The following is a 26,077-nucleotide window of genomic DNA, read 5'->3' on the forward strand; positions in this document are numbered from 1 at the left end:
GGCCCCAAGCCAGCCTCTGAGGGCCACTTGCCGGCCTCTGGGGGTCTTAACCGGCCTATAGGGGGCCAGCTCTAGGAGCTGCACACCCGCCTATAATGGCCCCACACCCATTTCTCTGAGGGCCCATATAACGGCGACTGTAAGGGCCCTCACCGGCGCCCCTGAGCGCCACACCGGCGTCCCTGAGGGCCCCACACCCCTAACTCTGAGGCCCTACACCAATGCCTTTAAAAACCCTACATGGGCGGTTCTGAGGGCCATTGTCAGTTACCAGCGACACTGACGGCTCACACAGGTAGCTCGGAGGGTCCCAGCGGCGTCTGAGCGCACCATGCCAGTCTCTGAGAACCCCACAAGGCTTCTGAAGGCACCGGTGACCTCTTGATATCTTTTTGTCGGCCTATGAAGGGTCCGTTCCGTAACAGCAGTTCTGAGGGCCCCACGCGCGCCTGTGATGGCCCTAAACCAGTGTCTCTGAGAGCCCCCACAACGGCGCCTGTGAGGGCCGTCACCGGCGACTGCGAAGCCCCCACACCGGCGCCTCCAGTCCGAGGGCCCCACATTGCCATATCTGAGGGCCCCACACTAGTGCCTCTTAAGGCCCTATCGGCGGCTCTGAGGGCCCAGCATCGTAGCTTCTGAAGGCCCCACTAGTGCGCATGTGACGGCCACCCTGCCACCGGTGACATTTGAAGGCCCCACACCGGCGACTCTGAGGGCCCCATCGGCGTCTGAGTCCGTTCCGGTCTCTAAAGACGACCCCACAGGGTTTCTGAAGGTACCACCGGCCTCTGATGGCCTTTGCCGGCCTCTGAGGGCCCGTCGCCGGTCTCTGGAGCCCCCTGCCGGCTTGTAAAGGGTACGCACCAGCAGCTCTAAGAGTCCGACACCCGTGGCCGTGTACGACGGACCCACACAAGTGTCTTTGCAATTTAACGTCTTTTTTCGCCCTTCTTCTTAAAACTAACTTTTCTTTTCTTTACATCTTTATTTCATGCCTTGTAAATTGCGTAATTGTGTTATTTTTTGTTGTGAAAGACTGCAGAACAATTATTTTCCTCAAGCAGAGTTAGTAGGAGTTATTGAGGGACAAAATCATTGGGGGTGCCCGGAAAACCATTGAGGGTGCTCATTTGAGCATTGGGGGTGCTGCAGCACCCCCAAAGGTATACAAATCGACACCCATGTCCGGTTCTGTCCATTTCGTTGGAACACAATAAACAAGCGAACTCCGTTTTACATATCATTGTTTTGTTCTATTTATAGCAAACTGCGACAAGTGTAGCACAAATAAAGCATGGTGTTAAAGTACCTTATAACTTTCGGATAAGTTTAAGGCTTTAAAGGTAACAATACCAAAGAATCACTGGTACGTATACGTGTTAGCAGGTTATGTGACACAAACAAATTCGGTACGTATACGTGTGAGAAGGTCATGTGACACAAATAAATTCGGTATTTTGACGCAAAAAGGTTGAGCTACCTGTATTCTCGGCGTAGGATAACCCGTAAATGTAGTACCGATTTGGTACTCCAAAAATACCCGGATTTTGTGGCTAGTAATACCCTAGAATCACTGGTATTTGTACGTAATAATAGTTCATGCGAAACAATGAAGGGTATTGATACTCGTTTTCTGGAGGTAGGATAACCCGTAAAACTAGTACCGATTTGGTACTCGTGAAAAACCCGGATTTTTTAGGTAAAGATAGCTAAGAATAGCTGGTATGTATACAATAAAGCAGGTCATGTGATACAATCAGTTTAGGTAGTCTAACACTGACTGAGTAGATATAAACGTTTTCTCGGCGTTAACCCGCGCCGTGCTGGGGGGGGGCGTTTTTACGCCCCCCCTCAGGTTTTTCGCAAATATCTCAAAAACGGCGGCGCGCAGCGCCGCCGTTTTTGGTACACGTGTTCCTACATTATTTCCGCACATGTTGTGAAAATTTCAGACCTAGGCCGTTCAAGGTCAGGTCACCAGGTCACGTCAAGTGACCTTACCTCAGAAAAAGTTCAAAGGCTCGCTATAGCTACACCGACTGAACGATCACTTTGAAACTTTCAGCGATTGATATGAGTAACAGTATGTATAACATGTATATCTCGGATTTTCGATATCTGTGACCTAAGGTCAGGTCAATTTTGCGACCTCTCCATTATAAGTCAATGGGAGAAAATTGAAATGCGCCTCTTTTGGACGAATATCGTTCAAAACGCTCTCAAACATCGGTTCATAGGTAAACATGACACACTGAATAGGAAAAATGCACCTGTGACCCCTCTGTGTGCCCCTGAGGTCATCTCAGGTCATGAACGGTCGCCAGCAGTTTTTTGGCTATAACTTTTGATAGAGACGTGCTAGAGCGGTGAAAACACGTCAGATGTGTTCAGCTCGACGATACGGATCGACTGATATGCAACATGACCCTTTTCGGTCAGGTCATGACCTTGACCTGAGGTCAAATTTTCAAAATGACCTTTCAAGGTCAACAAATAGTTCATTCGACGCGTCTCGACGAGAGGAACACGATGCTGGCAAAAGTGATGTCATGGCGCTTATGAGTCAAAAGTTATTGACGAAAAAACGTTTTTCGTAAAAACGGCTATTTTTGGAGTTTTTGCCCTCTGGAGGCTAAACCGTTGACCTGAGGTCAAATCTGAGAACATTACTCAGAAAGGTCTGTAAAAGGGCTATCGAATGCGCTTTTCCGCGGCGCTGTAGCTCTATCGGTTCCCGAGATAGCCGTTGGCAGTTTCCAAAATGTTGAAATAGTCAACATTTTACCTTTGGTGACCTCTGGTGACCTGACCTTTGACCTGACCCAAAAAATGACCGAAGTGTTTTCGTCCTTATTTTTGACGTTCTTTCGATTGCCGCTTACCGCGTGTCGCTACGTGGCCCAGGAGCCGAGTTAGACGGGGGGGGGGCGTGAAAACGCCCCCCCCCCCAGCTGCACAGTGGTCGATAAAACTTCCAACGTGCCAACGCTCGTTGGAGCAAGATATTAGCAATGCTTCGAAGAGCTGGAGACAGTCCGCCCGTCTATGTACATGGATGCTTCCTTACGCCTAAAATACAGCATTGACTTATGACTTTCTAATCGTCCGGTGCTGTTATCGGCTGCTCGGTAAGTACCGCGTGTATGTTCCCTCATTCACTCTTCTGGTCACCCTTCGGTCACCCCTCGCTGGGTCGGGCCAGTCGGCTATTTTTATCCTCTTTCCGGCTAGGCCACCCGCTGAGCTCTCGCCGTGCCGCGTGCCGTCTGCGAGGGACCTGACCCTTCTGCCGGGACAGGTTTCTCCAGGTGTCTCCAAGGAGCCATCGTAGCGCTAAGGGTGTGCTCCGCATACACATACATTGATTTTCGCCCTTACTAGCAGGGCCGCTGGCACGCGTTGGCAGCGCCCTGCGGGCATTTTTTTCGCTTAGGGTCATTTTGTGGTAAAGAGGATCAGAAAATCACCCTTCCAACTTTCTCCAGGCCTGGGTGTTTTATCGAGCGCGCCTGAAAACGCACAGTGAACCGAAATCACACTTCGATTGCGTTACTTCGTATTAGGTAATACGATAAAAAGTCCGCGCTTTTCTCAATCAATAAGGACAAGTGCGTTAAAGCACACATATAAACTTTTGAATTAGAAGCTTTAAAATGCTAAATTTCAACATCTCTAAGCTGATGATAGTCGTTAGTTGTTTCAGACTTTGGCGCGAAAACGTAGGCATTCAGATCCACCGTGCGACCGGTCACCGTATGCAGTAGTGTGATGGTGTGAGTTGGGGAGTCAAGGCCGTGTGGGGAGAAGGTGAGGAGATACAGGTGTGCCGACGGGGGACATTCAAATGTGCAACAATTCAAATTTGCGACACGCACGCAGGTGCTACAAATCCAAAAGTGCATCAACGACGAAAGAGCGATTCGACGGAGGACCTAATCGACAAAAGTTCTACAAAGTGCTACACTTTCATTGGCTGGCGCAAGGCTGGAGCTGGGCGGAGGCGAGCGAAGCGCTGGCCAATAGGAGGGAGTGTCACAGCCACAGCTACCTCGGTACTCTCTCTAGCGGCCGGCCGGGACGGCCACGCCGGAGCGCGGCAACGGAGCTCGGACGGAGGGGAGGGAGATCCGCCGCGCACAAAAATAGCCGCACCTGGCCGGTCCGCGCGCATACCTGGGACGGGGACGCCGGCGTGGACAATACACATTCCAGACGCCGCCGTCAAAACAGGGGGCCGGTCTCGGCCCTCCCAGGCTGCGCGGCGGCGGAAGGGTCAGGCGGCGCGGCCCGGTCAGGCCGGGCCCGGGCGGCCGGCGTCCTCGCGGCCGGCCGGTCTCGGCGGTCTACCTGGCCGGCTACGAGCCACAGCCGGTGAACATACATAAGCATTCATACATGCGGCGGTCACATGCTGTTTTGGACAAACGATTTCAGCGAAGGAAACAGAAGACGATGAATTCCCCAGAACCTGCTTTTTAATTCTGCATGCTATTTTTAATGCAAATTTGCAACGAAACACCTTGGAAAGCACAAGAGATCGTTTCAGGCAAGATAAAAACATCTTCATTATGAACTTCAATATCATGATATGCAGGGCCTCCTCTAACATGTTAACTGGGGGGCCGCGGCCCCCCCCAGTGATGCCGCTTGCCCCCCCCCCCAGTAGAGCTGAAATCACGTCACTGGGGGGCCACACATTTAAACCAATAATGTAGAAAAATGAGGAAATTTCACTAAAAGCGTACCACACAAACAATCCAGATTCCAGGCTATCTCCACGATCACCACGTTACTAATTTTAGTTTTCTTATACCTACCGTTGTTTTTTTATCTACAAAGGACATTTCACATCCGCATGTTGCCTACGATGAGCCACGGAATGAGGTCAGACAATGCAGTTTTTATAATCGAACACCGACTGAAGCCCGAACGGGGCATGGCCATTGATGAATTCCTTTGAGAAGGAAGCGTCCCGGAAGGTCGCCCTCTCAATCAGTCAAACGCTCACGCTGCTACACGGAGGACTATTTTATTCGGGAGACGGGTTCATTCTTGAAGAGGAAATCTTGCTACGGTCAAATGAGAACGCGGTGGAGCACGGGAAAAGTTTTTATTCCCCGGTGTTTGGGACTGGAAGCAATAGGTACGCCCTCACACTTATTGAGGGGTTAGCCGTTAGATAGACCCACCCCTAGGGTTTTCGTAAATAACTCACGTAAAAAGTGGCCCAGCGTGGCAAAACTTTAAGTATTCTTGTGATTATCAATTGGCTGCACATTTCCTGAAATGACCCTGGTCCCTAGCCTTCATTACTATTGACCTGTGGCCTGTTTCTCAAGTCATTTTCAGGCAGGTAGCTTTTTAGGACTTAGTGAGCTGTTTTCAGGCAGGTAGCTGTTGGTTAATGGATTCCAGTGTTAGTGGGAAAGATTGACCCTCACACTTTTAGCGGTTGGTTAGATTCCTGACGCACTGCGTGCCGTTTAATACAATTTTTCTATAATATAGGGATTTTGTTTTATTCTCGAAAGTCGAAAAGCCAGAAATTTTCGTCGATTTCGGACGTTGCCGGGATCGTTAGGTAAGTACCTAAAATGTGACCCTGCCGCCTGGATCCACCAGTAGGGTGCCGTAGCCTACCAATTGTTTTTCAAATTTAAAATGAAAATCATGGTATCAGGGCTGTGACGAAAAATAAGTGGCCTAAATCCGATGAGAAAACTGGATTTGGGGGTACCCTATGTTTGACTTCTGAGCCTCGGCCCCCCCCCCCCCAGTGAAAATTCCTTAGAGGAGGCCCTGATGATATGTATTTTAACCCGCGCACCGACGGGGGTCTGCGCCAACTTCATACCGACGGGGGGGGCGGATGACCGCCCCCCCCCCCCCTGAGATCTCGAGAACGAAGCCAGATAGCGACAAGCGGTAAACGGCATGGGATACGCACGGACAAGGTCTACAATTTTTACAAAGGTCATTTTCAGGTCAGGTCAAAGATGACGTCACAGGGGTCAAAAAAGTCAAAATGGCGGCGCTAGATAAGGATAGTTTTTTTTCTCGAATCACTTTCGAACTAGTCAAGATAGGAACAAACTAAGGGCATCATCGTGATCCTCTCGTCAATCCGCATCGAATGATGTATATGTTGACCTCGAAAGGTCAAGGTCAAAGGTTGACCTCAGGTCACGTGACCTCGAGGTCATCATGTATATCATTCGATGCGCCTTGACGAGCTGAACTCAATGAGACCATCCGCGCGGCTGTATCTTGTTCCTGTAAGGAGTTATTGGTACCTAAAAAAATATTTGGTGACCTTTGATGACGTCACAAGACCTTACAGCTGCCCAACAGCAAAACAGACCTCAAAGTAGTGAGGGTTGATCGTATATGAATTCATGTATGGTTTATGGGGCCATTCCGACCCGTTTTAGTGGTAAAAACAGGGAGTTGCTTTTTCCCCCATTGACTTATAATGGGGAGATCGAGAAATTGACCTGACCTTAGGTCATCGATATCAAAATTCCGAGATACATAAATTGTAGCTACTAATGAGTTTATAACATCCAGCGACTTTCAAAGGCCTTCGACATCTACTGTAGCTGTGGCACGGTGTCAAAGTTGCAAAAAAGTGACTTGAGGCTGAGTCATTCAAATTGACCTGATGACCTGACCTTAAAAGTTAAGAGGTTCCAACTTGCACACCATGTGTAACATTGATGAGAAAATAGTCGTGCCAAATTTCGCGGCGCTACGCGCCGCGGTTTGGTTTTCCCGCTATCTACGAAAAACCTAAGGAGGTGGATATCCGCCCCCCCGTCGGTGCGCGGATTAACCCGCGCCCTGCTGTGCAAAAACGGCGGCGCGGAGCGCCGCCGTTTTTGGTACACCTTATCATACATCAATTCTACACATGTTGTGAAAATTTAAGGCCAAGGTCATTCAAGGTCAGGTCACCAGGTCACTTGAAGTGACCTCACCTCATAAAAAGTTTCAATGTCTGTCATAGCTACACCGAGTGACCGATCGCTTTGAAACTTTCAGCGATTGCTAACAGCAATAGCATGTACAAAATGTTTATCTCAGAATTTTGATATCGATGACCTAAGGTCAGGTCAATTTTGCGACCTCCCCATTACCTATAAGTCAATGGGAGAAAATTGAAATGCACCTCTTTTGGACGAAAGACATTATAAACACTCCCAAACACCGAATTACAAGTGGTTTAGACACAATGAACATGAATATAAATGGTGCCCGTGACCCTTGTTTATGCCCTGAGGTCATCTTAGGTCACAAATGGTAGGTTTCTAACAGTTTTTCGCAAATAACTTTTGATAGAGGCATGCTAGAGCGATGAAAACGCCTTAGATGTGTTCAGCTCGACGATATGGATCGACTGATATGCAACATGACCCTTTCCGGTCAGGTCATGACCTTGAACTGAGGTCAAATTTTCAAGTTGACCTTTCAAGGTCAAGTTATAGTTCATTCGATGCGTCTTGACGAGAGGAACACGATGCCGGTAAAAGTAAGCTCGTACAAGGCTTGGGTCAAAAGTTATTGCCGAAAAACTGTTTCCGAAAAAATCGGCTATTTTTGCAGTTTTTGCCCCCTGCAGGCAAAACCGTTGAAGTTAGGTCAACTCTGAGAAAATCACTCAGAAAGGGCGTTAATAGGCCTATCGAATGCGCTTTTCTGCTGCGCTGTAGCTCTATTGGTTCCCGAGGTATGCGTTGGCTTCTTGGAAATTTTCGACATTCGACCTGGAAATCGGCGAAATTTTGCCTTCAATGACCTCTGGTGACCTGACCTTTGACCTGACCAAAAAATTGACCGAAGTGATTTCGTCATTATTTTTGACGCTCTTTCGAACGCCGCCTTCCGCGTATCGCTACGTGGCCCAGGAGCCGAGTTACAAGGGGGGGGGGTGTTTAAACACCCCCCCCCCCCAGCAGGGCGTGGAAATCCAGGACCCCCAGCCGGGCGCGGGTTAATCGAAACGTCCGGAGTCGGAGTCGGAGTTGGAGTCGGAGTCGATTTTTGAAGCCGGAGTCGGAGTCGGAGTCACCCTAAAATCCATCGACTCCGCAGCCCTGAGGCAAACAACTTTTACTAGGCAAAGCTTTGCTACTGTACGACTACAGAATGATGTTCCACTTTTCACAGGCAACTATGTGCCTGGAGTGGTAGGCTGTGCCGCATCACACGGGCTGAGTTCACAAATTATAGCTTTGTCCCAATGCTCACAATCAACACGCTCAATCGCGTGATAAACGGCACAATTTAGCGCTCCGGTCAACTGATAGCTTCTGAGGAGTGGAACATCATTCTGTAGTCGACTATACACTGCACAGCAGTGAATACCAGGTCAAAATGCAAGCATTTTCCTCAATTTGGAGAGTATTTATGGTATGCCCCCTTTGCTACGTCCGAGACCACCTTTCGGGATCCGTCTTATATGATTCAGGCACAGTTTTCTCGCTTGGAATTTGTCAAGAGGTGACGCCTGCTTCCGGGCTGTTCAGGAGTGCCCCCTGTTCTGGGTTGTGGTGTTGCCCGAAACGGCACGAACCTTTCCCGATCGATGCATTTTTAGTAGGTAAATGGTCCACTGAGCGGCTCTAGTCCAGCGGCTTTTCCGCAAGTCTAGTTAACTTTTTTAATATTTTGTCCCATTCATCATGTCTGATTACGGTGTAAAATAGAGATAGGCATTAACTACCGGGTTCATTTACTAAATCAATTTACCTACTCTTCCAACAGGCTCGATCCATAGCCGATTATCCAGCAGGTGCAGGGCATTCCTATTTATCATGGTAAACGACGCATCCTTATGCACGTAAAATGTAGTAGGGCATTTCCTTTGTAATCACTTGCCTATCCGAGAAGACAATTATGAAACAGCAACTTGCATATAAGTTCCTGAGAAAACTGATCCTTTTTCCACTCACTGACAGACACATCTTATCACGCGTCGATGAGCTATTAAAGTTTGAGAACCGATTAACCCCTTGTCAGTTCTGTAAAAAGAAAAACGGTCAAGGAACGTGATATCCGCGGATATCACGTCGTTCAGTAAAAGGCACAATACGCGTGTTGTGCCTTTTTCTGAACATTCATTTGGGCCCTGGTTCCTGGAGATATTGTGTCAAAATTTTTAGATCCTTCATTGGGCTGAGCCGTGTCCGAATAGCTGGCGAATCCATGGGGTGGATATGAGGGCATTTGGGGGCTTATGTCATCGCCCTCCCCGCAGCCACAGCGCCGAACTAAATAAAATTTGCCGTTTATTTTAAAAGAGAGAAAATAAATAACTGTTACTAAACAAAGCTCGATTAAAAGGGAACAGCAATGCATGAGAAATCGAAATCCGATGATTTTTTTTTAATTTGAAGAAACTGTTATGGCATGCGCCATTCGTAACGTCCGAGACCGCCTTTCTGGATCTGCCTATGCTTCAGGGACAATGTCCCGGGAGCGTGTTTCCGCTTACCTTCGGCGCTTAACGACTGATTCGCCGCTGATACAGAGTGTCTCCTATATACATCTGACACTTTTTAAATGTAGGGGAGATCCGTGTAAGACGCCCAGGGTCGGTAAGAGGCCCCATCGCTTTTTTTACCAAACCAATAATGTTATTTATTTTTTAATGTTCTTGTAAAGCAGAAGCCCTCTTGAAACAACAACTCACGAAACCTGAGGTATCAGGTGCGTCGCAGCGACTTTTGGTAAGCCTGTTTCTGTTTTTGCCCCTTTACTTGCTAGATATATGCATCTTTATCACCCTTATATATCTGAAAAAACAATGACTATCAAATGCAATCTTATCTCATCGAAATTGTCACATGTTAGCTTCAGAATAGACCATGTTCTGGTGCGCTGCAAATGTCTCATAAACCATAAATATTGTGACGTTAAAACACTGCATTTTTTTAAGAGGCCCTCCCTTCGAGGATTATAAAACGCCCCCCCGATAAAAAACGCCCCCGATGCTAAAACGCCTGCACCTGCGGCAGGCGTGGCATTCTTTTTTCAAGGAGTTTGTTTTTGTTTCTTTTTTTCTGTTTCTTTTTCTAGAGGTAATAGGTACAATTTTCGTTGGTCATCAGCGTTTGGTTGTGCTAGTTTTCGCATTGTTCGAGCGCTTTGGAAGTGTTATTGGTTTCGATAACACCGTATTTGCTTAGCTTTTCGAAATAAAAGGCCTTGCAGCTGTGTTCGCAAAACGTCTTTTACAAGTCGACTTGCCTTGTTAAACGCCCGAGGGGGGGGGGAGGCGTCTTACCATACCCATAGTGTAAGAGGCCCTTTTGCAACTTTTTCCAAAATGTTAAAGTTTACGGTTTGTGTACCCCCTAGATTCATTTTGAATGCAAATATGTATGGGAAAATGATGCATGCTCACAGCGCATGCACACGTTAGCTCTTAAATATTATCAGTTGTCTAAAAATAGCAACTGAGCTTAAGGGGGGGCCTCCTGCACCACTCTCCCCTACCTATCTAGGTACCGAACAACTCAACAAAAAATGTTTTCAAATTGGCAGTTGAAAATGGTTCAGTTGGAAAGAGCATTCAATTCTGTCCAAGGTTTAATCTTCATTTTTGCATTATAAGCAACAGTATTCTTAAAAATGTAAATGTTCCATACCATTACATTGTCATTTTTAGTGAAATTCCTGGTGAAATTCGGTGAAATTCATCGATTGGCCTCAACAGATTTCACGACAGTTTTCGAATCATTCTAAAGTAGAACGCATGAAAATACGACACGGGCACCTCGATGCGATGTATTTTTTTTTTTGTTTTATTACAAAATGCTTGGCCGTCAAAAAGCAATCGAACGAAATGGATACCAACCAAATCGACACAGACCAACCCAATACCCACGGGTCAAAAATAACCCTTCGCGTTGCGGAGCACGCGGGTAACCCTAGTATACCTATACCTACCTAGAGTTCACCTATGCAGTTACTAGTGCTTATGCATCTCGCCGAGCCGATCGACCGGCGCAGCGACGGCCAGCGGAAGGACAGACGAGGCACAGTAGAGGCACGCATTCAAACCAAATTCCACAGAAAATGGAAAAGAGGGAGACTGGAGTGTGGAGAATGCCGAGCTTACGAGTGCATACTGCATATCAAAGTCGTTCTCATAGAAAAGTGGCTTAGTATGGAAAACCTTCATTTGTGGCGCCGTGAATTGACAGGCTATGTAGGCCGTGCATGTAGGTGCCTACAACAGAAATTTAATAGTGTTTACTATAAGGGTAACTAGTATTAGTAATTTCATAGGGAAACGTCCTGAGAACAATACCTACCAGGGAAAGTTTTGTCGGAATATTTAATTCTCGCAATTAAAGGGTTACGTGTTGCTACTTACGATCAACGATTTTATGACGACTTACATAGTAACGATTTGCGAAAAACTGCATTTGCTTTCTCAGTCCAATTTCATCAACACATTTAGCTATGCCTATTATGTTTCATGTTTGGTTTCGCGCTACAGTGAGGTGAGAACTTAAAAAAATATTTCGGCCTCATCCACTTAACTATCTACTGGTTCATTGGTTTGTACACGGCAGTGTTCCGATGAGGATAAAATGACACTTGTCAATTTCTATTTAGCTCCTACTATATAATTGCCTGTTTTCTTACACTTCATAGACATAAACAAACGTCAAATCGTCCTGCAGAATTTGCAATCCCGATCTTTCTCTTGCCCCGGCCCCCTATACTCCACCCGGCCCAAGCGGGTCCGCCCGCGCTCCACGTGGTCCGGCCCGGCGGCTGGTGCTGTCCTCCCCTCATCCGTGCCGCTGAGCTCTGAAGCGCGGGTGCCCTAAAACCATGAATCGCACCCACCCGGCCCGAGCGCCAGTAGCCATGCGGCTCGGGCCCGGCCCGAGCCGCATGGTCCGGCCCGGGCGGGTCTGGCGGCTGTGGATGGCACCGGCCTCGTCCCTATCGCGTTGTTGAGGAGTGTACCTGGCAAAGCACAGTGGAACGGGCAGCCTCATTGGTCGACCGCTAGCCAATCAAAACCATCGCACTTTTGAACCGCCTAAGGGCCTAATGGCGTCAGGCTCCCTGTAGCACTTAATCGCACTTACGAGCAGTCGCACTTCTGAATCTGTAGCACTCGTGTAGTATTTGCACTAATGAACTGTCGCATATTTGATATACACCCGTGCCGACGCCGCGCGGATGGCAGTGAATTTTCAGGATAGGTAGCAAAAAAGGCTCATTCCCAGACGTTGTGCCAAATTTTGCGGCGCTACGCGACACCAACTTTTACGAAAAAAAACCTAGGGAGGCTGCTCCCCCCCCCCCCCCGCCAGGCGAGGGCTAAGTTGGAGACAGTGGTGGGACTAAGATGTTCGTTGGAGCAACTCCAAGCATTTTATCGACCTCTGCCCCAGCACTCGGCGGAAAGTTCAGGCCACCAGCACGGCGCGGGTTAAAGGACCCGTAAATATAGTACCGATTTGGTACTCGTGAAATACCCATATTTTTAGGGTAAATATTTCTCTGAGTGGGGTTGGTGGGATCCCCTAGTTTTTTGCCCTTAATTGAGCGCAAACTTCGGGCAAAAACGAACGTGTGGGACGCTACAAAACACAACGACTGCTACTCAATTCCAGGCGTCCAGGTTCACCCTCGCCCGGCCAGAGGGTTGATTCAACCCCGCTAAGTTTTTTTTTCGCAAATAACGTAAGAACGGCGGGACATAGCGCTGCCATTTTTAGCATACCCTTTGGGCATCCTTTTGCCACATTTTTTTTTTTAATTACAGGTCTCAGTCAGTTCAGGTCAGGTTACCACACTGAAAACTTTTTTACTCTCCCCTGGAGAGTAAATCCGCTGGGAGGGAGTACGAGGCACGCAGACGTTTTTTACCACTTACCGCGGGGTAAACTCTTCTAATTTATTCTCTTCCAGAGGATAAATCCGTTATTTTACTCTTGACTTAAGGGTAACACTTTGGTATTACCCACCACCACGGAGTAAATATATCCCTTCCCGGGGAGTTTACCCCCCAGGAAAGAGTAAGGTGTCCACAGACGTTTTTTACCACTCTCCAGAGGGTAAAAACTTTGTATTTACTCCTTCCCAGGTGGTAAATCCGTTGTTTTACTCTTGGCTGAAAGGTAACACTTTGATTTTACCCACCACCATGGAGTAAATATACTCATTCCTGGGGAGTTTACCCTCCAGGAAAGAGTAAGACGTCCACAGACGTTTTTTACCACTCTCGAGAGGGTAAAAACTTTGTATTTACTCCTTCCCAGGTGGTAACTTCTTCAATTTACTCTCGTCCCGAGAATAACACGTCCCCTAAAATATCGTCAGTAGGGTAAAATAATTGTACTCCTTGGGTGTTTACCCCGACGAGAATAGTAAAAAATCCAACTGACCCTTCACATCGGAGAAAATTTTACACTCTTGCAAGGAGTCATTGCAAGGGTAATGGTTTACCCTACCATACAGAGTAAACTCGTATCGTGTTCTCCGTGGAGGCACCTTATTTGACATGAAAATTTAAAAATTAGGCGGAAGAGTGGATTTGTATCCCCACTAATTTTTTAAATTATCAATGAAAAATATAAGGTGAGCGCAACATTACACATCAATGACACGGATACCAGACACTAACACCTATTCTCTACGCAGTCCTATAATACAACCAACCAACATTCACTGTCTTCATAAATATGCTCTGTATTGTCGAAACAACAACGGATTGGATAAGGCACAGCGCACAACATTTGAAGTGAACGGCAGCGTTCCTGGATTGTCGCCCGTCTACGTGGGATAATTAAACTGCATCACTACAGTGCATGGCTTTTTCTAAGTCGCCAACAAAATGCATCACAACAAAATGTATGTACCTACTTACAACACTCTGCCACGTGGCCGTGCACGGGGTTCTGTTAGCCAGATCAAACAAGCACCACTCAACAGCACGCAATGCTCTATCACATCGGTACTTACAATAAAATGTCCGTGCAGAGGCTCTATAGGCGATGAACAGCACACAAGCACAATCACCAACGGCCACGTGGCGCCGCACCGACACTGCTCACACCCTCCCTCGAAGACCAACTACGGAAAACTGACAGATGCGCGCGCGGCCTTCAACCTTCAAACGGCCGATCTCGTTTTTGATTGGCTGATTGATACTCTTTCAAATATTATCTTCACGAGGGTAAACAAGATTCACGCATGAAACGACCACCTGCACACGAGGCACGATACCCAGGAGGAAAGAGTTTTCGTCATGTCTAGGATTGCGAGAGTAATATTGATATCTAGGGGAAGGTGGGGTAAGACGGCCCAGCGGGGCAAGACGGACCACCAGCCCTCCCGGCTGAACCGCTGCTGGTATCTACTGCTTTATGCACTCACTATGTTTGTTTTCCTTCCTAACAATGGCCACCTTGAGCTCATGCTGCTAGGATGCATAGCTTTTGAGTTATTGAGAAAAATGTTGTTTTTCGTCAAACCGATCTAATATAAGATGTCTACGGGTGATTCAATTACGGCGCCTTTCTTGCATGATTAGTTTCTATTTTGCACTTTACTGTGAAGAACAAAGTTATAAACTTAGTTATAGTCGCACTTTAGGAAAGGCAAGGTTTTGCAATGTTGGGCTATTTGACATATACGTCATGATAAAGAAAGAATTTAGATTTGGGGCAAGACGGACCACTGTGGTCCATCTTACCATGTGGTGGTCCATTGTACACTGCATATGAAAAGTTCTTTTCCAAAACATTGACACAAGTTTACGTAAGCTAATTTTTCAGGAAGGAGTCTTTGTTGCATGTGAGCCATGCATGCAAGTGCTCAGTTAGCATGCATTCATGCCAAACGACAATCAACACACATGTTCCCAGCTTTTAGCTGCACTTCCATCACACATGAGTAAAGAATAAAGACTTATTTTGTTATTTTACCATTCTGGTTACTTTTTCTTACAAGAGTACAGAGCAGAAGTGTAACACACATGAACGGATAGCAGGCACTGCTGGGTGGTCCGTCTTACCCCACGTTTTTTCTTGTCTGAGTTTTTGACATATCCCTCTTTAAGAGCATCCACGACCTAGATGTCTTTAACTTGAAATTTAGTCTTTACGCATATCAACAGAGGAAGGATTGAGCATTCCGAAGACTATAAATAATATGAATTACGAGAGCAGTGTAGCAAGATATGCGGCCTCAAACCTTAGCTGGTCCGTCTTACCCCACCTTCCCCTACATGGTAATAACACTCTTTGCTGGCGAATAACTTCAATTGAACCACGTACCGTTACCATGCACATAATGGTAGCAGCGAGGTACCCTTTCAATATACTCTTATCTTGCGGGTTTGGTGAAAATGAATCCTCCAGGAGGTGGTAAAAAAGTTTTGAGTGCAGGTCACAAAAACCGGTAAAAGGTGAGGATAGAATTGGACTTCTTGGTTTAGCGGCAACGGAATTACAAAGTTTTTCGTTATTAGCGTGAGCACCGTGGCACGTGTCGCCACCAAATTTCAGACACGATTGAGAACGAAGAGGTGTTACTTTTGTAATAGTTGCACTTTCTCGGTAACTACTTGGCCGATTGCGCTGAAAGTTGGCATGTAGGTATAGGCACTCACTAGGCAATGCATATCCATGTGCCAGAGTTGGTGTGCTGATGCACGTGCACACGTGCAGGGGTCGTTTCCAGATCTCAAGAATGGCTGGACCGATGGCGCTCAAATTTGGTACACGGTTAGGGACCAGTTAGTAGGTTGCCGTGCACAAGTCAGTTGGAGGTACCCCCTCACAATTTTGCAAGTGCTAGGCCCACCCTCTCGCTCGCTCCGTTAGTCGCCCCAAAAGGCGTTATACTGGTAACTTAACCCTCGCATGTGTGCGGCGTTTGCCAGCTTCTAATGTGTAGGGGGGGGGGGGTCGGTTGGACCCCCCTTGCCGTTTGGCCCCTGATCGAGCTAGAGCTTCGCGGAAAAACGAGCGTGTTGCCCGTGACGAGAGGAAGCCGATGATATCTAATTTTAAGGTCCTTGGTCATTGGTTGACCTTCCAGGTCAGGTCAATGACCCAAGGCCGGGAAAATCGGGACCTGTTAGAAAGTCGTAAAGTGGGGCTGCTAAACGCTGATCACGAATATTGTGTTAGTTTTGATCACAAATGATGTCCGCATTTAGACCAGGTCGGGTCAGGTCAGGTCAGGTCAACCAGTAGGCGTCGTGACGGGTATTCGTAGTACGTGTCAACCGCCTCTGACAGCTTCGTAACATGTTACGAAGTCACCAAAACTACTTAGGGGAAGTTGGGGCAATGCCGGAGTTGGGGCAAAGCCGAAATTCGAGATATTTCGAAAACCGTAAGACATGGATGCCACCTGTCAGTGATGCTCTGAAGCTTAAGTGACTACAATTATCGCATGTTTGTTACGAGTCGTCATTCGGAATACTTCGACTGTGAGGGCGCCAAGAGCGTTTTCAAGATACGTTTCCCTTGTACTACATGCGCCTTTGAAGCTGCATTTCTTACTCATTATGCTACCGTTTGTCTGGCCAATTCGGTCAAGTAATCTTTAGCATGTCTTTGCATAAGTGTGCTGCCTATTTGAAATTTATACAGCACGTTGAAAAGTTATGGGCCTGCAAATGAAAGTATGGCAGGCTGGGGTAATGCCGAAAACGTGCGATTACGCACGTGTTAAAAGCACGCTACGTGGACTTTACTGCTGTAGAATAGCAACGCGTATTTTTAGTCACACAACTTACACTTTCAACCGACACAACGGCCTGTTACCTATAAGGAATGATTTACCTGGCATGTTCTTATTATATCACACAATTATAACTTGCAGTGTGCACCGCGTCCTCAAGCTCTTAAAACGCGTGTCAGCTTTGATCAATTCTGGATAAAGTTTGAGATAAAATGGCAAAACATCAATGTCGGCATTCCCCGTAGATCATTTCTCCCATTTTCGGCTTTCCCCGCAGTCCGGGGCAACGCCGAAAAAGTCACTTCTTTGATATTTTTAGTTTGTGCGCTTAACGGTATGCGAATTCATCAAATGCGCCTGGTATGTTTGAAAGGCAAAAGACTGGCCTCTCGAATGACGCCAACAAGAATAGCTTATGTTGTCTACCTTGCGTGCTACGGGCGTCAGAAAAAAAGTCTTCGGCGTTCCCCCAACTTCCCCTAGTAAATGTTCAAATGGTTGCTAAATTCGAATTCAGCTCCAAAAACTAGCCTAGAAACATGTAAAACTCGAAAAAGTGAACCGAGTTCACCAAAGGTCAATGACCTGACCTGACCTTCAGGTGACCTTGACACCCACCCTAATGCATGGGAGCAGCATCAAATCACATGTTTGAGCGTTTGAAACCACGAAAAGCTTGTAAATGATCAGACATGATTGAGTTTTATTCACGATCGAGTTTTATTCACGAGTTTTTTCGCCATCGATCGTGAATAAAACACGAAAAGCTTACAAACGCGCGGCTAATGCGAGCCGACATACGCGGAATCGCGATTCCGGCCAAACATGGAAAAGAGGTCACAGGTCAAAGGTCATTTGGGTCAGGGTCATGAAATTTTCAGGGTAGGTGTAAAATTGACCAATGCGAGGGTACTGACAGTTTCGTCGCGATCAGCCGCTTTTTACGCGAGTTATTCGCGAAAAAACATGGGGGGATCCATCCGACCCCCTTACACATGCGAGGGTTAATTCCCAGTTACACCTACATTTCAACAAAATCTGACCGATTTACAAATTTGTCCCGAAGAGTCTCTGCAGGGCATCCACCGGTCGTTTGAGATTCTTCACGTTGTCCATGATCGTCAAGGTCAGTGAAGGAAGCATAAAAGCGGGAGCGACTGGGAAGACGGCACCAGTCTGCTGACACATTCAGTTCGTGACCACCGGACTCTCACACCCACAGCCATGAAGCTGGTGAGTGACATCACTGCGGATAATGTAACATATATGTTGTTGAATACTTTTAAAAAGATATGTTGCAAATTTAAAAAAAACGAATTAACAGACAAAAATGCACGTTGTATGTACTTATTCTTGTTCACAAGAACTATTTGTTGCTTTTTTGGTGGTTATAAACACCTTACTTTTGTAACTACATACATTTGCATTTTATATTTGCCGTATCTATAGTACATTTTGAATCGGCCGAACGATGTATGAACACTGTTTCCCGTCAAACACATTGCCATTTCGCAGATTGTTCTGTTCGCCTTTGTGGCTGTGGCCGCCGCCGCCCCTCAGAACCAGCCTCTGGTCAAGATTCTGAGCCAGTCGTTCGATCAGGATGACCAGGGCAGCTACCAGTACGCCTACGAGCTCGACAACGGACAGAGGGTGAGTTTCGAAACTCTAGCTACATTAGATCATGACACTTCTCGGGCATACAGTTACGTGTACAAAGTTCTCACGAAGTTCAATTATTGTTGATTTCGAAATAGTTTTTGTCTCAATGTTTACGTTCTTTTACACGATTTGTTTCTTATTTTCAGGCTGACGAGGCTGGCCAGTCTATCCCCGGCCCGGAGCCCGAGACGGGATCCATCGACGTCCAGGGCTCCTACGCCTTCCTCGCCGACGACGGCAACACCTACTCGGTGTCGTACCGGGCCAACGAGGGTGGCTACCAGCCTCAGGCCGACTTCCTGCCGGTGGCTCCTTCCCAGATCCCCGAGTACGCGCAGCTGCGCCAGGAGCACCCGGAGCTCTTCTGGGCCGAGACCCAGTAACTGAAGTGCTGGTTACATACTTTCTCTTGTGCCAATTTTCACTCCGTTTCAGCCAAACACATGATCACCTACCATTTTGTTCGCCTTCGCTCCATATGTGACAATACATGCATTTGAAATATTTATACGTGCTTGCAAACACGAGACAAATGGGCTGCATTTTTTCTCAGCATCATCTGTTGGATATCGTGTCAGTCTGTTTGTTATATATCTAGCCAAGATGCATGGCTCTATCGGGGGAAAGAAGGTGAGGGAGGGGGACGGAAGGGGGAGGGAGGGGGACGATGATTCCTCTCCGTGTGCTGCCTCGAGAGACGTCCACAGGAACAACAGTCAGAAGTGGCACGCGAACGATGCCAAAACTTATTTATTTATTTATTTATTTATTAAACATCATCAGATCGATCCACTATAAGGCAGGGCTTTTCTCCGATCATCGTCATAACAGTACGAAACACATGAAGATGACAAGTAAACTATAAGATCACAGTAGCGCGATACAATGACAATGACAGTAGGTAAATATCCTACCCGGCGGTACCACTCAGTCGCAGCACGTTCCTGATCTTGGACTTGAACACTGACTTACTAAGGCCAGCAAAGCCATTGTTCAACGCTGTTCGGTTGTACAGGGACGCAGCACGGTACGTAAATCGACGCTTGCCATGGTTGTTTCACACGTGACAGAGCTAATAGGTGTGATTGTCTAGTATCCCGACATACGTGTTCGTGGTTGTAAGAGAGATAAGAGCGTAAAAGATGAGGCTTTCCAGATGTAAGAATGCTATGGATCAGTGACAGGTCGGCATGTGCTATAAAATCAGCAGCAGGCAGCCACGCAAGTTCCTCGAGCACATCAGAAATGTGCTCGAATTTCCGTCTCCCGGCAATGACTCGGGCTGAAAAGTTGAAGACCTTCTGCAGCCTGGCTATGGCCGTGCGATTGGCGCTACCGAAGACGGGCGCACAGTAACGTATGTGTGAGAAAACGAGAGAATCGACAAGGCGAGGTAAAACAGAGTGTGGAATGATATGTCTGATGTGCATGAGACCGATAAGAATGCCGAAACAGCGGTTGATGATGGTGTTGAAATGTGATTCCCAAGAAAGTTCAGAGTCCATGACAACTCCTAAGTTCTTCACTGTGCTTGACAGAGGAAGTGTTTGACCCATAAACTCGATCTGAGGTGGTTCTCCGATCTGAGACAGCTGGCGACGGTCGCCACACATGAGCAGCTCCGTCTTGCTGGCGTTCACCATCATGCCGTGCTGGGAAAACCATGTACACAGCACGTCTAACAAGCTCTCCAGAGACAGCTTCAGATCGGGTAGTCTGCTGCGAGGACCCGTGATGGCCACCTGGGTGTCGTCAGCATAACGAACTGAGAAGGTGTGGAAGTCGTTGATGGTGGATGGTATGTAGCAGCTGATGTTGTTGCTGACGATGTTGAATAACAGGGGCCCAAGGCAGGAGCCCTGGAATGTGCCGATGTCAATGGGTAGGGGGTCCGAGAAAGTGTCTCCCAGCCGTACGCGCTGTGTGTGGCCTGACAGATAACTCCTGATCCATCCGGTTGAAATCTGGAGCTGTTCTAGGCTAGTCAGCAGTGTAACGTGGTCTACGACATCAAAACAACGGCTGAGGTCGATTAGTGCGAGAAGAGTTACCTGGGACTGGTCCATGCCGTCCAGGATTTGGTCAGTCATGGATAAAAGAGCTGTGGTTGTGGAATGATCTGACATAAAACCATGCTGTTCCGGACTAAAAAGGCAGTGATGTTCAAGGTAAGTATTGATCTGATGATGAACTAACTTCTCGATGAGTTTGCACACAGTTGGCACATTGGTGATAGGTCGAAAGTTCGATGTCAGTGACGGGTCTCCTCTCTTATGGAGAGGGATAACAACCGCTCGCTTCCAGCTAGCGGGAACGTGCTCTGTGACTAGACTAGTATTGATGATTCGTAGTAAATGGCGGCCGATGTGGTTAAACACAGCTTTAAAATCCTAACTGGTATGTCACCCGGCACGCATGTGTCCCTATCCGGCATACTAAGGATCACTCTGTGGAGCTGGTCAAGCGTGACTGGTATGATGTGTAGAGCCCCTGTATGGATGCGAGGGAGTCTAACATCCAGCGGCTGGCGACCAGAACGTTCAAACTCTGTCACCACTGCGTCACGAGTAGACCTGCCTATAGAACAGAAGTAGTTGTTAAGCTCTGAGGCAGTTAAGCTGACAGGAGATACTGAGGGACCGCGCTTAGGTGCAATAACTGACTTCAGTTGCCTAAATAGACCAGAGGCAGGGCTATTACGAACACGTTCTGCGATGTCATCTCTCCTATCCTTACGAATTGCTCGCTTCGTCAACACATTCAGCCTCTGATATGCGTCAGTGTCACGATTGAGAAGGGCCTCTCTGCGCTGAGCCATAAGCTCCTGCGTATCCTGGCTGACAGGTGGAGGCACGGGGTTGTGAACCTTAAACTTACGCATTGGAACATGTTTGTTCAACAACTGGCCCACGGCCCCCTCAAATGCATCCCACTGTAAATCGCAGGAAGCATCTCTAGGGACGGTTGCGTGCCAGTCAACATGTTCGACATCAGTGAGAAATGCCTCCCTGTCAAATGACCTCCAGTCGCGCCCTGTCCGGTACACCGGCATACGTTTTGCACGCGGTACAAACAGGCAGGTAACGACACGGCGGTGGTGGCTAACAAAGTGACAACTCTCGACAGTGCACTGTGGTGGGACGCTGGCCTCGCACAACTCTCGTGACAGCAGCATCACGTCCAGAATAGACTGGACGTCACCGCGACAGAATGTGGCCTGGCGTACAACATTACCAAGTCCAAAGCGCTGCTCCAGCTCGGAGAGGCGACGGTGACCGACCGGGTTCGTGACGGCATCGGAATTTAAGTCTCCGGCCAGTACGATCCTCTGAGTCGGGTGGGCGGTAATCACGGTCTGTAGCTGCTCATTGATGTGGAGGTAGTCAGCTTCAACCTGAGTGGAACTGGTAGATGGTGGTCGATATATGCAGCCTATGGTGGTAGCTCGCTGCTTGTTTAACTTGACGCTGAGCCATATAGACTCGGTGTGGGACGGTCCAGAGGGCGCTGGTGTGTCGATACGGGTGGCGTGCAGGGCGTCGCGGATGTAAATTGCAACACCGCCTCCTGCCTTCTTCCGTCCCAGCATCCTGTCCTGCCGGTACAGCCTGTAGCCCGGTAGGCTGACGAGGCGGCTCGGTGTCCCGGTCTTGAGGTTTGTCTCAGTGAAACAAATGATGTCCGAGTCTCTCTGCTGAAGTTTCGCTTCGATGTCAGGGAGCTTAGGCAGAAGCGACTGAACATTCAGCAGCTCGATGGTGATGTTTGATGATGTAGATGTAGTAGGGGGAGTTGCACCGGCAGAAGCAGCTCTCATCACTGCTTCGGTCTGTCGCAGAGTCAGGTGCGGTGGGTGGATGAGGTAGCGCTGCCGCTGCCCGTCGTCAGTATGGCTTGTCCGGGAAGAAGGGGCACACAGAGGTCAATTTTCTAGCTACAATAGTTTGGTCGGAAATGACGTCAGAGGGACGTCATGTCGGCCGATTTTGATGCAAAACATTTAGTTACGGCAAACGCCCTCAAGAGCTTAGTTTTAAAGCTAGATCCAATTTCTTTGCATTGATGGACTACAAATATACGTAGCTACCAAACGGTTATCTCAAATTTTCGAGTTTTTGATTTTGTAAATATGTTTTTATAAATACAAAAAATATGTTTATTGATTATTTTTGAATTTTTGATTTCTCGCAAAAATTGGAATACATGTAATAAAACAAACACTGATAAACTACTCTAGCAAGTTTTAGCCCAATATCTTCAAAAATAGCCAAGTTTTTTGCATTATTGTCAAAATTTTACAATTGTATATTTTTGAAAGCCGTTTTTAGTATGTTTTTGACATCGTACAACAATATAAATGGCACCATCGTGTTTCTGAGCTCAAACTGCATGTGAAAGACACCTTTTTTGTTGAAAATGTCATTTTCAAATTTGACCTTTTTGACCTGAAAGTGACCTGACCTGTAAATTCAGCTGAGAATGACCGCAAATGACACAGACGACATTGATTTCGAAATCTACGAGTAAAATGGACCATAAAACATGCGTCACATGACCGAAACATGATATACAATTTTTGTGACCAAGGATGACCTGGCCTTGACCTGAAAAATTCGAAGTTAAAGTACGTTTACACCTTGTGTTAAAATTTCAATTTTCTAGCTACAATAGTTTGGTCGGAAATGACGTCAGAGGGACGTCATGTCGGCCGATTTTGATGCAAAATATTTAATTACGGTAAACGCCCTCAAGAGCTTAGTTTTAAAGCTAGATCTTTTTTTGCATTGGTGGACTACAAATATACGTAGCTACCAAACTGTTATCTCAAATTTTCGAGTTTTTGATTTTGTAAATATGTTTTTATAAATACAAAAAATATTTTTATTGATTTTTTTTTAATTTTTGATTTCTCGCAAAAATTGGAATACATGTAATAGAAAAAAACACTGATAAACTACTCTAGCAAGTTTTAGCCCAATATCTTCAAAAATAGCCAAGTTTTTGATTTTTGTGACCAAGGATGACCTGGCCTTGACCTGAAAAATTCGAAGTTAAAGCTACGTAGGTACCCTCAGGGTATCTAAGGCAAGTGCGTATCTAAGTGCGTAAACCAAAAATGAGCATGATCGGACTTGTCAGCCGGCGGCCAGAGCCTAAATTGTGAACAAGGAAAATGCCGACAATTTTTACTTTGACCTGACCTTTGACGTCATCGGTGACCTCCAGGTCAATGAAAATAAATTTCATTCGACAGTTTTTCCAGGACTATCAGACGCCGTTTGAATTTTAACGAACGGCCCAGTAGTTTCGGAGATTGGAGGGGAGGGCTCGGGAGAGCCCCCCCCCCCAGTCACTCGCGTTATGGAAAATACCCTAGTCATGCGCTGGTTAAACTGGACTAAAATGACGCAGCATTTTATGCCAAAATAATCCTTCAAAATATTTGACGTTCTTCCGGATACCACATAAGGCGCAAAATCAGAACTGGGGAGGGGTGGGGGTTAAATACATCCTCCCACATTTCAATGTGTCATGGTTGAGCTTCCGCAGTGGTGCGAGTTTTTCGTTCCGAATGTGTTCCGAATAATTGCATGAAACTGCAACCGCTGTCAGCCCAGGTGTGGTGTGTTTAGAGTTTGCAATGGTATATGTACAATAAAACAATCACGAACAAACTATACCGTAACTGAATCATTTATTATACAAGATCAGCAAAAATGATCATGGCATCGAGAGAAGATCACAAAGAATGAATGAGCTTCAAATGTGGTAATGGAGAAAGACATATCACAGGTTTACTGGGTCTCGGCCCAGAAGAGCTCCGGGTGCTCCTGGCGCAGCTGCGCGTACTCGGGGATCTGGGCAGGAGCCACCGGCAGGAAGTCGGCCTCAGGCTGGTAGCCACCCTCGTTGGCCCGGTACGACACCGAGTAGGTGTTGCCGTCGTCGGCGAGGAAGGCGTAGGAGCCCTGGACGTCGATGGATCCCGTCTCGGGCTCCGGGCCGGGGATAGACTGGCCAGCCTCGTCAGCCTGAAAATAAAACGCATATGTTAGCAAAATTGTTAAGTAGAAACGCTTATCTTATTTGACCAGTATACGAACATAATTGGCGACCGATACTTGCCCCGCGTTCGATGTCTCTCGGACGACGAAGTTTCTACGCCGTCCGGCCAATCACGTTCCATAACCGCAGCCGAGCCCCCGCTGGCCTTGAACGGGGTTGCCGGACGACGTATGTATGTAGAATCTTCGTCGTCCGACAGACATCGAACGCGGGGTTGGTTCTGAGAGGAAGGCGAAAAAACCCTATGCAACCTTCGAATGTGGCTATTTCCTTCGACCAGAAGGCATGGGTAAAATATTGGGATATTGTAGAATGCAGATATATAAAGTCAATGTCTAAGGACTTTTTCAGAATACGTTTACGTACGTACCCTCTGTCCGTTGTCGAGCTCGTAGGCGTACTGGTAGCTGCCCTGGTCATCCTGATCGAACGACTGGCTCAGAATCTTGACCAGAGGCTGGTTCTGAGGAGCGGCGGCGGCCACAGCCACAAAGGCGAACAGCACAATCTGCGGAAAGGCAATGTGATTAGTTCAAAAAATGAATACAGCTAATAGGAAATGAAGTGCATACTGTATGCTCATAACTAACTAGAGCAGTAGCAAATGGTTTTCAAATAATTGGTAACGCATATTCTTTTTACACCGCTATTTTATCAACATTTTTGCGTCATATTTGAATATTTGTAACAAAACACATCATCTTCATTATCCGCAATATGGCACTCACCAGCTTCATGGCTGCGGGTGTAGGAGTCCGGTGGTCACGAACTGAATGTGTCAGCAGACTGGTGCCGTCTTCCCAGCCGCTCCCGCTTTTATGCCTCCCATGACTGACCTTCACGGTCAGGGACAAGGTGCCCGGTATAGGCCGGTCTTGTGTGCTTTATCCTTGAATCTGAGGAGAAGTAGGTACTGGTGTGATGAGTGGACACGAGAGGTGGGTAATGAAAGTTAACTAGGTAGTGTTGTCTAAAATAAAACATGAAATTGCAAATCTTGTTGGCGATAGCTATGCTGCTACGCTTGTCTTCATTAATGAAAGCATCTTTTTATTGATTTAGGATCAACGGGGGTGGGTGGCCAGAACCTCCCGGCTAGGACGCCAGAATTTGCGTGTAGCATCTCAGCCCATAATCTTGCAAGAAAGCTTCAAATTGTCTATCCAGCCTTAATTTGCATGCTTTAAACTGTGTTAGCATTGGTCTGACATCATAAAACGAGCCTGGTTCAAATTTATCACGAATGTTCTGAATGTACAGTATTTTACTCGAAGAGGGCAAAAACGCCTTATCACCGCTCATTGCCAAAGAAGACTGAGGAAGATTTTGAAAATCACGTGGGTTGTACAAATAACGGAATGGCTGCTACCAGTTTACGCGGTCAAATGTGTAAAAATACGCAACACTTCTTCAAAACTGCGATGGCCCATACCTCCAGGGGGCCCATACCTCCCGGGTCTCCCCTTTATTTAAAAGTGGAGCCTCGACCTGGCCTGAGCTGTTCTTTCGTGTGGATGGCGGTCTAAATTCTGAGCGAGCGGGAGTAGTTGCCTGCTCCGCGCTAGATCTCGAAAGCTTAGGAGCGCACTGAAAAACGGCAAACGAGATTTTAAAATTTACT

The 26,077-nt window shown here is 47.1% G+C and overlaps 2 protein-coding genes across 4 annotated transcripts in view; one reads left to right on the forward strand and one right to left on the reverse strand.

Annotated features, from left to right (window-relative positions):
- LOC122387087 (larval cuticle protein 65Ag1-like) overlaps nucleotides 1–26,077 on the reverse strand; it is a 29,780-nt gene that overhangs the window by 2,805 nt on the left and 898 nt on the right. Inside the window, exons 2-4 of one of the 3 annotated variants that reach the window (XM_043376922.1) lie at nucleotides 25,185–25,352; nucleotides 24,827–24,964; nucleotides 24,071–24,422 (exon numbers count right to left, since the gene is read on the reverse strand). In XM_043376922.1, the coding sequence (XP_043232857.1) occupies nucleotides 24,186–24,422; nucleotides 24,827–24,964; nucleotides 25,185–25,193 (384 nt within the window). In that variant the 5' untranslated portion in view covers nucleotides 25,194–25,352 and the 3' untranslated portion in view covers nucleotides 24,071–24,185. Of the gene's footprint in view, nucleotides 1–24,070; nucleotides 24,423–24,826; nucleotides 24,965–25,184; nucleotides 25,773–26,077 lie in introns of those variants that run through there. The other 2 variants (XM_043376923.1, XM_043376924.1) reach the window with 2 other exon arrangements.
- LOC122387089 (larval cuticle protein 65Ag1-like) lies at nucleotides 9,675–18,896 on the forward strand. Its single transcript, XM_043376926.1, has 4 exons — nucleotides 9,675–9,731; nucleotides 17,795–17,961; nucleotides 18,244–18,381; nucleotides 18,537–18,896. The coding sequence occupies exons 2-4, from the start codon at nucleotides 17,953–17,955 to the stop codon at nucleotides 18,771–18,773; spliced, it is 384 nt and encodes a 127-aa protein (XP_043232861.1). The 5' UTR covers nucleotides 9,675–9,731; nucleotides 17,795–17,952; the 3' UTR covers nucleotides 18,774–18,896.

The sequence above is a fragment of the Amphibalanus amphitrite genome, unplaced genomic scaffold (assembly GCF_019059575.1).
Source record: "Amphibalanus amphitrite isolate SeventyFive unplaced genomic scaffold, NRLGWU_Aamphi_draft 000273F_arrow, whole genome shotgun sequence".
Taxonomy (NCBI): Eukaryota; Metazoa; Arthropoda; class Thecostraca; order Balanomorpha; family Balanidae; genus Amphibalanus; species Amphibalanus amphitrite.

Coding starts and splice junctions, on each gene's coding strand:
- LOC122387089 (XM_043376926.1), top strand. Junction 18,382..18,536: donor AGCTCGACAACGGACAGAGG/GTGAGTTTCGAA, acceptor TCTTATTTTCAG/GCTGACGAGGCTGGCCAGTC.